Source organism: Cavia porcellus, unplaced genomic scaffold (genome assembly GCF_034190915.1).
Source record: "Cavia porcellus strain 051 isolate PalLab524CR breed Dunkin Hartley unplaced genomic scaffold, mCavPor4.1 scaffold_21, whole genome shotgun sequence".
NCBI lineage: Eukaryota > Metazoa > Chordata > Mammalia > Rodentia > Caviidae > Cavia > Cavia porcellus.
The window spans coordinates 5,426,788-5,442,402 of record NW_026947504.1 but is presented as its reverse complement, the minus strand read 5'-3'; the positions used below and the strand labels follow the sequence as shown (position 1 = coordinate 5,442,402).

At 52.6% G+C, this 15,615-nt stretch overlaps 1 protein-coding gene across 3 annotated transcripts in view; it reads right to left on the bottom strand.

The window, feature by feature from the left end:
* The window catches only part of Obscn (obscurin, cytoskeletal calmodulin and titin-interacting RhoGEF), a 95,803-nt gene that overhangs the window by 78,445 nt on the left and 1,743 nt on the right, over positions 1 to 15,615 (bottom strand). For all 3 annotated transcript variants that reach the window (XM_063232821.1, XM_063232823.1, XM_063232822.1), the window contains exons 2-8: positions 14,600 to 15,593; positions 14,042 to 14,311; positions 13,521 to 13,781; positions 12,933 to 13,238; positions 11,986 to 12,270; positions 9,541 to 9,816; positions 6,104 to 6,379 (exon numbers count right to left, since the gene is read on the bottom strand). In XM_063232821.1, coding sequence (XP_063088891.1) covers positions 6,104 to 6,379; positions 9,541 to 9,816; positions 11,986 to 12,270; positions 12,933 to 13,238; positions 13,521 to 13,781; positions 14,042 to 14,311; positions 14,600 to 15,593 — 2,668 coding nt within the window. The remainder of the gene's footprint in view (positions 1 to 6,103; positions 6,380 to 9,540; positions 9,817 to 11,985; positions 12,271 to 12,932; positions 13,239 to 13,520; positions 13,782 to 14,041; positions 14,312 to 14,599; positions 15,594 to 15,615) is intronic.

Here is a 15,615-nt window from a genome sequence, read left to right as displayed (position 1 = left end):
AGGGCACGGGTCTGACAGGATGTGATCCAGGCCCACAGAACACCCATGACCAAGCCAGTCTCCCCAAGGACTGATCTGTGACGCGGAGGCAGAAGGCGATCTTCTGGCCCCCGGCCTCACAGCTGTACTCTCCAGTGTCCGCCTTGCCCGCCTGCTGCACCACCAGCTGCCACCTGCAGCCCTTGGCCTCCAAGCACACCCTGGAGCTCGTGCCCAGCTTCTTCCCATCCTTGAACCATGTCACCTACGTCTTTGGCTGGGCCACTCCACAGCTTAGCATGGCGCTAGCCCCTGCCTCAGCCTGCACCTCACTGCGCACCAGCTGTTCCTTAGTGAACACAGCCTTGGGCTCTGGGGACACACACAGGACACTGAGTCAGGGATGGTCCAGTGTCCACAGTCTTGACCATCAAACCCTGATCCTCCAGGCCACACCGGCTCTGGATCAAGCTGTCTCTGCAGTTCAGCTGCTGCTAATTCTCTTGGCCAACTATTGTGCATGACAAGATTCTCCAAACACACATCCCCTATAATCCCATGCTCTTGTGAGTCCACGACAATCAGGAGGGCCAGACCAATGGTTCTTTCTGTGGGCACTTTGGACATGGTGCCTTTGGACATGGTAGTCTACCTTCTACTTCTGGGGACAAATCTAAGACAGGACACAGCCATCTGCTGACCTCTTTCTCTCTGCTAATTTTTACTCTTATCTCTTGGCTTTTGTCCCTCTGCAGGTCACTATGATGTGTCCAGTGGAGATTCTTTTTCCTTTTGTCTGTCTGTCTGTTTTGTTCAGGGTGTGCAGAAGCAGGGGCTGAAGCCAGCTGCTCCCACCAAGCTATAACCCAGCCAGGTCCCAAAGCCTGTAATCTAACCTTTCATGATGAGCTCCTCTCCTTTCTCCACCCACACCTAGAGTGGAATCTTTCACACCCGCTGCCCAGGGCAGCTTTTTAGGCTAATTTCTCACTTTGAGAATACTGAGAACTTCACCGTTAGTTTCACTGTGTGGTCCCTGCTCACAGATGGCTGCAGCTCATACTTCCACCCTGGTCCCATGGCTCAGGCCCAGCCTTGCCTCCCACTCTGTAAGCCACGCTCTCTGCATCTTGGCAGCTGTAACCCTGCACTTTCTCCTCAGGTCATCACGCATGGCCCTCTGTGGGAGGCAGCCACCCTCCATGGTCCAGTCCCCTTTGGACAGCCCAGGTCACTCCCGCCACACTCTCATCCCAGGTTTGGCAAGACAGACTGCCCTCCCCAACCCAGCATCTGCCTTCCCCCGTCCACCACTTGCCGCAGCACAGACTATCCGTGCTCTGCCCTCTGCACTTGCCAGGATACTGCTCACCCTCAGCCTGCCATCTCCTTCTACTACCAGAGCAGACACAGCCCGCTTGTCACCTGCCCCACCTCCAGTATCCATGGCCTCCTCCCTGTGTGCTCCAGGCCAAGCCTCTCCCACTGTGCCCATCACCCAGGAGGCAGAAGCACCCCGTGTCCAATATACCTCAGACAACAGGTACCACCTGTCAGTGTCCCCAGGTGCATGTTAGGTTGCTTCTGGCCCCAGCACAAGGCCATGCACTGCTCTGACTTCGGGGCTGCAGCCACAGTTAGGCTGTCTTCCGCTCAGCCCCAGGGAGAGCCCAGTCACTTGGCGTGTGCCAAGCAGGCAGAGGGTGACCGCAGGTAAGGCAAGAGTTAGAAGGTTGGGGGAGCAGGCCTGCACCTTCACAGTAACGTGTGTACTTAAGAGCTCACTGAGAGACCAGCAACACACTGTTGGCTCACGTCCCAGCACTCGGGGAGGCTAAGGCAGGAGGATCAAAACTGAAGCTCAGCCTGATTCAGCAACTTAGCAAGACCTTGTCCTAAAACAAAATCATTTTAAAGGACAGGGGTCTACAGCTCAGTGGCACAGCGCCTGCCTGGCAAGTACAAGGTCCTGAGTTCAATTCCCAGTTCCAAAAAAATAAAAAATAAAGAAATAAAGGGCTAGAGATCTAGCTCAGTGTAAAGGCCCTGTGTTCAATCCCCAGTACAGGGGAGAGAGAAACAGACAGGCAGGCATGCAGAGCCCACCAACCTAACCATCACCTGCCCTCATGCCCCAACCTTCAAAGGCTACATGGAGAACAGAACAAAGCACATTCAGACCACCAAGGCAGAGCCCCAAAATGCACAGGGCGAACTAAAAGGAGGAACAAGGTCCTGCATGCCCACTTTCACTACTGGAGGGAAAAGACCAACTTAAAGAAATGAACAGCACTACAGCAACCAGATCTAACTCAGGCAGAGAGAACATAGCACCAAACACAAGAACACATGTTTTGCTCCTCAAGGGCACGGAACACGTCTAAGGCAGGACACACCAGGACCACAAAGTGAGGGCCAACAGGTCTGAAAGACGGAGATCAGACAAAGCATTGTCTGTGACCATAACAGATTGAAGCCCAAAAACAACATAAGGAAAACTCACAAATGGGTGGGATTAAACAGCATATTTTTAAAAGAAATTAAAAAGAAAATCAGAAGATACTTTAAGGCCAGGCACGGCAGTACACACTTGTAATCCTAGCATTTGGGAGGCTGAGGCAAGAGGATCACTGTGAATTCAAGGTCATTCTGGGCCACATAGTGAGTTTAAGGCCAGCCTGAACTACATGGCAAGATCTTGTCCCCCCCCACCACCAAAACAAAACAAAACAAAAAAAACTTTAAGATCAAGGTAAATAAAACCAATTAGTTAAGATTTACGGAATGCACACAGGAAATTCACAGCTATGAAGGCCTGCACTATAAAATAAAAAAGATCACAAGAGAGTAATCTAAAGTTATAAGACAAAAGACAAGCAAGGTAAACCCAGAGTAAGAAAAAAATGAAAGAGTGCTGAGGGTTTAGCTCAGTGGTGCAGGGCTTGCCTGGCAAACAAAAGGTCATGAATCCAATCCCTGGTACAAAAAAAAAAAAAAAAAAAAAAGAAAGAAAGAGAGCACAGCAGAGATAAAAGACACAGGAAACCAAAAGGCAGCTCTTCAAAAGGATTAACAAAAGTGACTACTTAACAGCTAAACACCAAGGAAAAAAAGGAGATCAAATTACTACAATCAGAAAAGTAGGGATATCAATTTGGGATTCACAAAAATAAAAAGAACAGTAAGAGAAGACTACAAACAACTGCATATCACCAAGTAAAATAAGCGGGAAGAAACAGACAAATTCCTAGGAATAAAAACACCAAAACTGACTCAAGAAGAAACAGAGAATCTGAAGAGATTTATCTAAAGTAACACAGTCAAATCACCAGTGAGAAGTAAATTTTAAAAATCCAGATGAGAAATGAAAAAGTAAAAACTATCTCTGTCTGCAGACAACCTGGCCTATAGAAAATCTTTAGGATTCCACAAAAGAACTATTAGAGGAATAAGCAAGTTCATCAAGATCGCAAGGCACAGGACCAATATATAAATATCAATTAAATTTCTGAGATAATTATCAGTAAGCAATCAAAATCAAAAGTGAAATTAAGGAAACAATTTAGATACAGTAATATCAAAAATCAAGTATTTAGCAATAAGTTCACTAAATTAGTGAAGTCTTACACACTGAAAATACCATTGAAAATTTTAAGAAAACTACATAAATGGAAAGGTATCCCATATTAACTCCTGAGACAATTGTTTTAAAATGGCAAATCTCATCAAATTGACACACTTATTCATTGCAAACTCTATCAAAATCCCATGTTTTTTTCTGCAAAATTTGAAAGGGCAATTCTAAAACTAACAGAAATTCAAGAGACTCTGAATAACCAAAATAATAGTTAAAAAAGAAAAAGAGGGGCTGGGGATTTAGCTCATTGACATAAGCGCCTGCCTTGCAAGTGCTTGGTCCTGAGTTTGATCCCCGGTACTGATAAAAAGAACAAAATTAAAGGGCACGCTTCTCAACACTTGACCCTTACTTTTCACTCTGTTTAAAAAAAAAATCAAAATGAAAGGGAAGGAAAGTGCTCTAAAGGGTATAATTGTATGTATGTTTAAGTGTATAAGACAGAAGACCATATTACTAAGTTTTTATTTTTGTTGAACAAAATGGTTTGCATTGTCAATGTTTGTCTATCCACTTTTTATGTTTTGATTTTGTAACCTGAACAACTATTTCTAAGAGAACAATATGTAATTTATCAACTAGTGATTTTTTAGTGTTAATTTTTTTAATTCTATATTATTTCTACCCTTTTCTCTGTTTTCTCTTAGTTTTCTTTTTTTCTTTTTTCTTTAAATAAAAAAAAAAAATCAACGCAAAATGGACAGAAGACTTTAAGGAAAGAAGTCTGTGCCACGCAATGGGCCAGGAGAACAAGAAGCCAGCCCTTTCCTGTGAGTCGACACCATGTGTGGGTTGTGGAGAAGAGAACTAGACACGAGCCCCTTCCAGTACACAGGCTGGGAGACAAGAGGAGCCAAGGCCTTACCACCACCATCCTATCTATCACCCCATAAACAGTAGTCTTATCTGGAGAAACACAGGTTGCGATGATAGCTATTGAGGTAAAACACAATTTAATGCTTATAGTGTTTACATTTTGTAGGCCTAAGGCCAGTAGACTGATCATCTATTCACAGGATAACAGTACCTAATATAGCATCTGTCTTTCTAAAGATCATAGTCATTGATAATTATTATCCTGCTTCAAAGTCCTATATCATTTGCATTGCTGTGTTTGGTTTCATTTTATTCTGTTTTGTCTTGATTAATTTTATTATATCTGATGGCATGGGCAGCTATTTAAAAGATAACAAAATATATTATGGTAGCCATTTTGGATTTACTATTGTCTTATTTCCTATATTACATTCATTGTTTTGTTTTTATTGGTCCTATTCTCTCCTGTTTTGTTTGATTTTACTATGTCTGAAGGTATGGGCAGCTATTTTGAAGACACAAAAAGCATTATGGTAGCTACTATTGATTCCCTATTATTTGTTTTGAAATCCTGTATCACACTGTTTTGTTTTGATTAGTTTTATTCTGTTTTAATTTGTTTTATTCTCTTTAAAATAAAATTATTAAAAAAAAATTCTGAAACTACAGGAAGGACATACAGAGGAAACAGTCCCAGACCTTGCTAAAGCTGGATGCTGTGGTGCACATCTGTAATCTTAGCACTGAGAGGCTAAGGCAGGAGGGTTGCAAACTCAAAACTAGTGTGTGCAACTTAGATCTGTCTCAGTATAAAAACTATAAAAAGTGCTGGGGAGGTATCTTGGTGTGAATGCCGAGGGTTCGACTCCCAGTGCAAAAACAACAACCAAAATAAAGACATTGGTATAGCTAACCTCTCATGAGACGCTGTATTATTCCAGCGTCAGGAGGAGCCGTGGAGCGGGGAATGACTGCAGGCCACACAGGGAGATGGCACAGAAGCCTCCATGGCCAGACGGCAGCCAGGATTCAGAGCTCAGGCCTCACCCACAATGCATTGTTCACTCAACCCCTGTGCTTCTTGGCACCAGGCCTGACACTTGCCATCACAGCATCTATAGGCATCCTATGCTGTCCAAGAGGCAGGAGTAACACGGGGCCGAGGTCCTGGTGACAGACTTCCTGCAGATGTGCCACCCACACAGGGTGTGTCACCAATGCAGTACGAAGCCCACAGCATGGCTCCCGAGAATAGCTCCTTCTCAGACTAGCTCCTTCCAAGCCCGGGGCCCAGCTACGGCCAGCGGCCCAGGCTCTGCTACAGAAGCCCCCAAGCCACAAACCACATGTCACCGAGTCACCCAGGGGTAAGGAGGCTGTGTGACACAGAAAAGAGCCTGGCTGGCACCTGCAGACAGTAACTTAAACTCCTAGAGCCACTGTCAGGAGACCAGGCTGGGTCCCACTACAACAGTGGCAGTGGGGGTCATGGGTGCCCAATTGAGCTCTGACGAGGAACTCAACTGTCATCTAGCCTCAGCCCTGGAGAACCTGCAGCCCTACGGTGGTGACAAGCTAACAGGAAAACAAACCCGAGCAACACCTTCACCCACACAGAAACACCTAGCCTGGCCCTCAGCACACCCACACCCACGTCCGTAATAAGCTGACCTGTGACACTCAGGTGGAAGGAGATCTTCTGGCCCCCGGCCTCGCAGCTGTACTCCCCAGCATCAGCCTCTCTCGCCTGTTGCACCACCAGCTGCCGCCTGCAGCCCCTGGCCTCCAAGCACACCCTGGAGCTCGCGCCCAGCTTCTTTCCGTCCTTGAACCACGTCACTTCTGTCTTTGCCTGGGTCACCTCACAGCTCAGCGTGGCACTGGCCCCTGCCTCGGCCTGCACCTCACTGTGTGCTGGCTGCTCCTTAGCAAACACGGCCTTGGCCTCTGGGGACAGATGGGAGACGTGGGATCAGAGCGTTCAGGACATAGAAACCCAAGTGTGAGATTCAGCTTAGCCCAGGTGGAGCCAGTAGACGACAGGAAACACAGACGTGGGCAGCACAAGGGCTGCCTGAGGTTCAGGGTCAGCATATGAGGACCTGAGGCCATGGGCCACACGGAGGGGATGTCCCAGGCCCCACCCAGGGAGAGCAATGGCAAGAAACAAGAAAGAAACACTATGTGACTCTGACACTCTTCATGAGACACTGGGACCAAGGGTGGCATGCAAGATCCATGGGACAGGAGCCACCCAGGCCAAGTCTCACTGTCATGTCCTGGCAAACTCTGGGCCATCACTGCCCAGCAACTGCCTGAGGCCCCTCCTTGCACAGAGATGGAGAGATAAGAACACACCCTGGGCTCCACTCAGTGATAGCACCAACCTGGGGCACAGCACTGATTTCTGACTTTGCCTCACCCCTCAGTGCTCCTCACCAGCCACCACCAAGCAGCTACTAGCTTTGTCCTGCCCCTAGCGCTACACCCGCCCCAAACTTCAGACGAACAGAACCACCCAGGTGCATTGTCCTCTTATGTACTGTATGTGCATGCAAAACTCATTTATAATACACATGCACACAAACTAGTGCTGAAACCCAGGACAATGTAAACAAAAATTTAAATACACCAAGGCAGGCACAACGATACGTGGCTCTAATCACAGCTACTCAAGAGGCTGAGGCAGAAGGATCACAAGTTTGAGGCCAGCCTAGGCAACTAAGATGCACAAGGCCATAGATGAGAACAGCAGCGTCTCAAGCCAGCACAGGACGAAGGTGACAGCACAGGACAGAGCACTCTGTGGGCCACTGTGCCCAGTGCTTGCAGCCCTGTGCCCTGTGATCTGGATGACAAGGCCATGCAGACCAGAGGACTGGAGTGTCTGGGTCTTATTGTGGATTCTGCTATTCCAAACATTTCGTTAGGGTTTTTTGGTCATGAGCTCAACCTACTAAGGTGCTCAGGTTCTTTTTCCTTAACTTTTCTGGCAGTTCTGGTCTTGGGTACAAGGGGGTCACTTAGCTACTAAGCCACTGAGTTTTACAATTTCGATTTTAAAGAACTAAGTTTACTTTTAAGTCCCACCTGCCCTCCCACCTGAGTTTAGCTGTTCCCTGGTGCCCAGTTGTCCATGCTTCAATACCAGACCCATGCCTGCCGCATGCCCTGGACTCCATGCCCAAATTCAACCTCCTGCTGTGTGTGGGAGGTATGTGGGCACCAGGGGTTCCAGCACAGGTGAGATGTGCCCATTCAGAGGCTCAGCCTGCCCTTTTTTTCTTTTAATATTTATTTATTTATTTATTTATTTATTTATTTATTTATTTATTTATGGAGTTACTGAGGATGAACTCAGGCCTCACAAGCTACTCAAGTGCTCTGTCACTGAGTTATATCCTTAGTGCTTTTTTATTTTAGCTTCTGAGACAAGGTTTCACTAAGTTTCCCAGCCTGGCTCTAACTTGCAAGCCTCCTGCCTCAGCCTCCCACAGTGCTAGGATCACAGGCACTGCCTCTACACCTGACTCCATGCACTTCTGATCAAGACCTGATCTGGCCACACCCTGCACTAACCCTTGCTGTGGGCACCTGAATGGTAGAAGGAAGTGGGACTGGCAGGGACACACAGGCCCCATTCACCATCCCTGGCAAACACTGGAGACGGAGGACAGACCCCAGCCACTTCTCCCAGAGTGTGGCATCGGGTCCCACTCCAGCATCCTCTTTTCAAATCCAAGGTGCTTAACTGACTCTTTCTGGGTGGCCACACCCAAGTCCCACACCCACAGTGAAGACCTCAGGGGCATGCGGAGCCTTCTAGAGTGACAAGAACATCCTATCTTGACACTGGCCATGTGTAGTCCACAGTCTCCAAGTCTGCAAGATAAACTGTGGGTCTGTGCAAGTCACACCTCCAATATCGTCTGCTCAAACACCTGGAACCAGTTTCCTGAGTTTTATGACACATGTCATTCTACACACAAGTGAATGTCACACTGGGAAGGCTGAGAGAATCATTGTGAGTTCTAGGCCAGCCTGAACTGCTTAGCAAAATCCTGTCTCAAAACAAAACAAAACAAAACAAAACAACCCTACAGGAACTAAAGACATAGGGAGCCTGTAAACTGGGCTCTGAACCCATGCTTTCCACCCTCCAACTGCTTCCTCTTCCTCAAGGAAGCAGCACCCCTCGTGGGTGGTGACACAGCTCCAGGTGGGTCACCTGACTCACAGCATGAACATACCCTGGGTCCCCTGGAAAATGCCACAGGCCTCATTACTATACCTTGCATGGCTCCTAATTCAACCCTCTATAGTGTGCACATCCTTCTCTTCTAGCATCTGCCAGACAGCACCTTTCCTCAGCCTCTCACTGACGTCTGTTGAAAATTGCTTTTCTACGACAAGAGGCAGTAAATGTGCAAACACTTCACCTTTACAGTGGGTTAGGTCCCTTGAGTCTGTTTTGAGACAGTGTGAGAACCAGTCCAGTGACAGGAAGAGGCCTGAGAGCTCAGCGTCCTGACAAAGAAGGCTACAGAATCCCCTTTGTGAAGTCAAGAGCAAAAGGGAACAGAGGGAGCATGACACTCCAGAGGCCAGGGCTGGGGCTGTCCTGAGCTCCAGGGGACATAGGGCATCTCACAGTAACACCACCCAACTAGATCTTCCAGGTCGCTCCCCAGACTTTTAGCCTAGAGGTCACAGCTTGCAGCAGCATTCCAAGCAGGAGCCATGGAGACATCTCCATCTGAGCCTAGGGGTTGAGGATGAGGCCCCGGCACTTCAGGGCTGAGAGAAACCAGGACTCCATGCAGCCAGCAGAAACCCTGGGGCCCGACACCAATTGCACAACTTTGGCTACAGAACCACAGGTCTCCGGGACCATCATCATGAGCAGGACAAGCACGAGCCACATGGTGACCCTAAGGCACCGTGCACAGCAGTCAGTGTGATTTTCCACATTGAGCCAGGAGTACTGACTGCTCCACTTCAGTCACACAACAAGGGACTATCACAGCTGGGCGAGGGGCACCTAGGGACAAGGAACAGGAGAGTCTTTGTCACTTACACAGCGCCAGCCCCACCACCAAGGGACCCACCTGTGACACGTAGGCGGAAGGAGATCTTCTGGCCCCCGGCCTCACAGCTGTACTCCCCAGCATCTGCCTCTCTCGCCTGTTGCATCACCAGCTGCCGCCTGCAGCCCTTGGCCTCCAAGTGCACCCTGGAGCTCGAGCCTAGCTTCTTCCCGTCCTTGAACCACGTCACTTCTGTCTTTGCCTGGGTCACCTCACAGCTCAGCGTGACACTGGCCCCTGCCTTGGCCTGCACCTCACTGTGCGCCGGCTGCTCCTTGGTGAACATGGCCTTGGGCCCTGGAGACAGATAAGGGACACAGGGTCATCAGCACACCCAGTGCAACTCCTACACCCTGCTTGCTCAGGGGTGACTGTCCCTGAGGTTCAACCTGCACTGTGGGGAGGGGTGCTGAGCCATCCTAGGTGGGCACCTTGTGTGCAAGTGAGGGTTGCAGGGCAGGCTTGAGACATCACCATGATGCCTGTACCAGGCCTACAAGGTTCACTCCCACCTGACTCCTCCCATCTTGGGGCCCACTGTGCACTAAATGACTAAGGCCAATGACACAGTGACTTCCCACATAGCACTATGTCTCTTCCTGCCGTCAGAAAACCAGCCTCCCATAAAAAGATAGCAGAGGCTCCATGGCTGTGGGCTTCACAGCTTTACACGGAAGGTGCATACGTGTCCCCTCAAAAGCATCAGTCAGGCCCCAGTGCACTCAGGAGAGGAGTTGCCCTGACCTCAGGACAGTGCCTGTACCTGCGGCTGTGAGGCACCCACGGCTCTGTCCCCAGCTTCCCAGCAGCACAGCTGACCCTGGAAGCTCCCAGGTCACCAACGGATTCAAAGGAGAATGCCAAGGACACTTCAAACCTGTCCAGCTCCTATCAACCTCAGGGCTCTCATTTTTTTTTCCAGGAATGGAACTCACACCTCACTCACACAGTGCCAGGCAGGCGCTGTACCACTGTGCTATATCCCCAGCTCAGTGACCTAATTTTTAAAAGGAAAAAACAAGCTTCGAAATCATTTTTAACAGGACTTTCCAGTCTGAACACAGCCTGTGAACACAATAAATGAGCCAGCTTCCAGGACCATGAAGCAGCATGGCTGCTGGGACAAAGAGGCAATTGAGTCAGAGACAGAGAAAATGTCCTTCCATAGGAAATAGCTTATGACCACCATTTCTAAATCTTTTTTAACATTTAGACCTTTTATCAATCTGCATATGGTGACAAAAGATATGGTGAATAGTTATTTAAATTTTAAAAGACACATTGCCAGGAATCCTTTTCAAAATCCTCCTCTTTACTTCAAACACAGTCATCCCATCACATCTGCTGCTATCTGCAGAGTCCTGTCTCCTGAGCTCACACGTGTGATAAAAAACGTGGTGAGTGCTGCTACCAAGTCCCATCCCACAGAAAAGCAGCATGTCGCTGTGCCCTCATCCACCTTACTCACTGGACTCCTGGCTCTTCCCCCAAACTTCCAGCGACCAAGAAAGGGAAACATTTCAAATTGATTTAGGACATCGAAGCAGCAGGCACAGAAAAACTAAAGACACTCAAGAAAGAAGACTCTAGAACTGCTTCAAAAAGTGGCAAGAATAGATGAGCTCTCGAAGGGAAGGGAAGTTACTGGCAGTATGCCTTTTGCTGTAATGGATTTTTTACTTAAACACACATAGCATTTCTCAATCACAGATCATGAGTGTTAATTCTACACGTTTTCACAACCAAAAGAGAAACTGCTCCCTGAGTAAAACAAGGTCCAGAAAACTAGTCACAGCATGCTGGATGTAGAACTGTTCTCCACCAAGATACATGTAAATGCACGTGCACGCGCGTGCACACACAACACACACACACACACACACACACACACACACACACACAGACACACAAATTCTCTCACCAGAGACCCGCAGCTGGAAGTCCACAAGAATCCTTGCCCACATGACAAGAATAGGTCCCCTCATCCTGCTTGGTGACAGAGGATGCCACTAAGCGATGCTGTGTGCCCATGTTTTGTGAGAACCTCTGGCAGTCCAGCTCCTTGCCATCCTTGTACCAGCACACACAGACGTGTGCCTCCGAGGTCTCACACTCAAGCTGCACCCGGCCCCCAGTCAAGACATCCACATGGCCACCCACAGTGTCCTTGTGCAGAAAGGACGTGAGAATACAGACAGCCTGTCAGAGAACCCTAAGGCTTTAGCCTGCCAGTGCCAGGCCCAGCGGCCACTCGGACATGGGTCTACCCCCTAGACGGGCCTGCTTGCCCACTAAATCCCGGGCTCAGGACTCCCTCCTTCTCCACCCAGTGGCCACCACAGCAGGACCCTCCATCATCGAGAGTCTGGGCCCACCCCCTGCCTGAGCCCTAGACCCTGCCCGGAACTTCGGACACAGCCAGCAGCGCCATGTGTCCTGGGGGATGCACACCAAGCCCTTCCTTACCCTGCACAGAGAGCTGATAGGCCATGCGGCTCCCTCGGCCTACACACTCGTAGAGGCCTGCATCCTTCTGCGCCACATCATGCACCAGCAGCACCTGCCTCCCGGCCGACGCCCGCATCTCGTACTTGGAGCCAGGGGACAATGCATGGCCGTCCTTCAACCATGTCACAACAACCGCCTGGTCTGACAGCTCAGCCAGCAGCTGCGCCTCCTCGTGCAGCCAGGTCAGCACCTCCTGGGTTGGTGCAGGTGGCAGCGGCTTGTTGGCAGTCAGCCCTGGAGGAGCTAAAGACAGAGGGACCACAGACAACAGAGAAAACAGGAGAGACACAGGCACAGGGGGAGAGGGTGACCAGAGAGACCAGGCCCCAACAGAGAGGGCAATGCACAGGAGAGGAGAGGAGAGAAGAGAGGAGCCAGGAGGGGGATGGAGAGGGCAAGCTGGCCTCGAGGGAGGTGCAGTGATGAGCAAGGGACAGCAGGGTCAGGAACAAGAACATGGAGGGGCCACTGAGGGCAGGGAGAAAAGCAGCTTGACCCCCTCGTCCTGTCCCAGCCCAGGGGAAGTGGCCAGGCACCACCCACCTTGGACAGCCACCCACACACAGCTCTCAATGCCATCGGCCACAAACTTGAGCTATACACCATGCAGGGTGGTGGGCACCCTGCAGATAGTGAGTGAGTGCCAAGTGCGGTCCTGACTGATCAGGAACACGCTGCTTGGCCTTCAGCACCTCCCCATTGAGGAACCACTGGCCGGTGGAGTCCACCATGAGGTCCAAGGAGAAGGTGACCTCGCCACCCTCCTCTGCCTCCAACACCTCCAGGGGCATTCTCATAGCCAGCTGCTGCATTAGGAAGTTGAGCGCGTATGTGGGACACACTGCAGGCAGCTGCAAGCCCCTCAGCTCCCACAGAGGTCCACCCCCAGCTCAAAGCCCACCTACCTAGGTGCACAGTCCCTGGGAACTCCACACAGGGACCCTGGCCAAAACTGTTGACTGCTGACACCCGGAATTGGAAGTCACCCTCCTCAGCCACTCCAGAGACAGTGAGTTCAGGCATGGCCACCCACTCTGTCTGGTGGCACCGGCTCCAGGCGTACGTGCCCAGCCGCCTCCTCTCCACAAAGTAGCCATCGATGTTGACAAGGCGGTCCACAGGGGGTGGAGACCAGCACAGAGTCACAGAGCTCTCCGTCCTGGCTTTCACCATGGGGTCCGTGGGTGGATACAGGGGTGGCCTCCTCGGGACTGGGAGCAGAATGGGCTGTCACCAAGGGAGGCCCTGCCTGGAGTGGCCCAAGGAGGACCGAGAAGAGCACCCACAGCTCTCAGGAACCCTGCGGGATACCACACCCCACCCACATCTGGGAGGCAGGGACTAGGACCCAGACCTGGGAGGCAGGGACGAGGACCCATGATTAAGGCCTCCTGGCAATGGCTAGCCAAGGAAGGGACCATAGCTACAACCAGGACACTGAGGCATCCGAGGAAGGTCAAGGGAAGCCACTGGAGACGATGGCTGGCCCTTACCGGACACACACAACTGGGTGGATGTGCGGGAGCCGCCAGCCACAAAGGCCACCTCGCCCATATCCTCCAGGTTGCACTGGCAGATGGTCAGTGTGTGGCATGAGCCATCTGCACTGATGGCCACGCGGCCACCAGCCACCACCTCCTCCTGGTTCCATAGCCAGCGCACAGGGCCCTCTGGGACAGCCAGCTCCACACAAAAGACAGCTGTGTCCCCCACGCGCACTGCTGTCTTCCTAGGCAGCTTCCGGGTCAAGTTCCCTGGGGAGGACAGCGTGGAGGATGCTGAGCCAGGATCCCTCCAACTGCCCGCTCAATAGGCCTCCAACCAGCTCCGCCCTGCTCTCCCGGTCCCTCCCTGCCCACACCTATAGGCACGCCCTCCTCCTGCTGCCCGACTCCTTGTCCACTCCCTGACCGCCCAACTCTCAATAAGTCCCTCCCCTAACCCCGCCCTGCACCCGTCCCGCATTCGCACCCGCCCCCGCCCCCGCCCCCGCTCCGCTCTGCCCCGCCCCTGCCTTGCACTGCGAGCTCCGCCACTGTGCGGCTGCCCTCTGCCGTCTCGCAGATGTACACAGCGTCGTCGTCGGCTGTGACGTCACGCACGGTCAGCCTGCGCTCAGAGCCCGCCTCCTCAATGCTGTACTTGGCGCTCGCCCACAGCGGTGTCTCCTCTTTGAACCACGTGGCCTTCGTGCTGGGCAGCGGCACCTCGCACTCGAACGTGGCCGAGTCTTTCTCGCGCACTTCCAGGTCGCGCAGCCGCCGCGGGAAGGGCACGGCAGGCTCTGCGGGCACCGGGCGCGGGTAAGAACGAGGACCCCAGGACACCAGGGCGGGGCGGCCACGGAACCTTCCGGGGAAGGGGATGCTAAATGCATGCGGAGGAGACGGGACGGGGTCAGGCGCCGGGTACTGGCAAGGGAAGGCAGTGAGGTGGAAAACGCGCACTTTGCAGACCAGGAGCCTAGAGGCAAGAGCCGCCCCGTCTCGATTCCGTGACCCTCCCCTTACGGGTGGGCTCCCAGACCCCGCCCTGGTGCGGGCGTGGGGCGGTGCCGCTGCGCCCGGCTCACCTCGCACGACTACCAGCACCGAGCTGTAGGTCTGGCCCACGAGGTTGGACGCTGTGCATGTGTACAGCCCGCGGTCCGACTGCTTGCAGAACAGAATCTTAAGTACAAAGTTTTCCTGCGCGTCCTCGTACACCATGTGTCGCCGGCCCTCGATCACCAGCTGCCCGTCCTTCTTCCATACGATATCGGGCTTGGGCTCGCCCGTTACAAAGCAGCTGAGGCGCGCGTGCTTGCCCTCGGTCACCGTGCAGGTGCGCGTGCCCGCGCCAGGCGGCGACGCAGGAGCGCCCTCGGCGCGTATGGCCTCGCGGCGGCGCTGCAAGTGCGCTAACAGCGCGGCCGTGGAGGCCCCGGGCGGCCCGGCGGCCCCGGTGTCTGCATCTACCACAAGCGCGGCAGCGGCGCTCGCGGCGCCCAGTGCGTTCTCGGCGCGCACCTCATAGGTGCCCTCGTCACGTGGCCGCGCCGCCCGGATGCGTAGCTCGCTCTCATCGCCCCGTTCCTCCACACTCACACGCGGGCCGTCAGACGCGCCCAGGTGCCGGCCATCCTTGGCCCAGCTCACGGCGGGCGGCGGGGATCCACGCACGCGGCAGTGGAAGGCGGCGTCGGCACCCTCGCGCACGCGGATGGACGAAGGCCGCAGCAGAAAGTGCGGCGCCTGCTCAGCGCACGCCGCCCCTGCGTCGACCTGCAGCCCCACAGCCGCAAAGGCCTCACCCACAGCGTTGCGCGCTCGGCACACGTACTGACCACCGTCTCCGAGCGCCAGGTCCAGGATGGTGAGGCGGTACACATCTCCGTCCTGTGCCAGATGGAAGCGCGCACCTGCCTTCACAGGCTGCCGGTCTTTTTCCCAGCTCACGTGCGGCGAAGGGTTGCCTATGATCTGGCAGCTCAGCGTGGCGTCCTTGCCCACGGAGACCACAAAAGCCTTGGGCCGCGCGAGGAAACGGGGTGCGCCGCTGAAGGAGGCAGGGTCCATGGCAGGGACCTACGAGCAGGTGTGTAAGAGG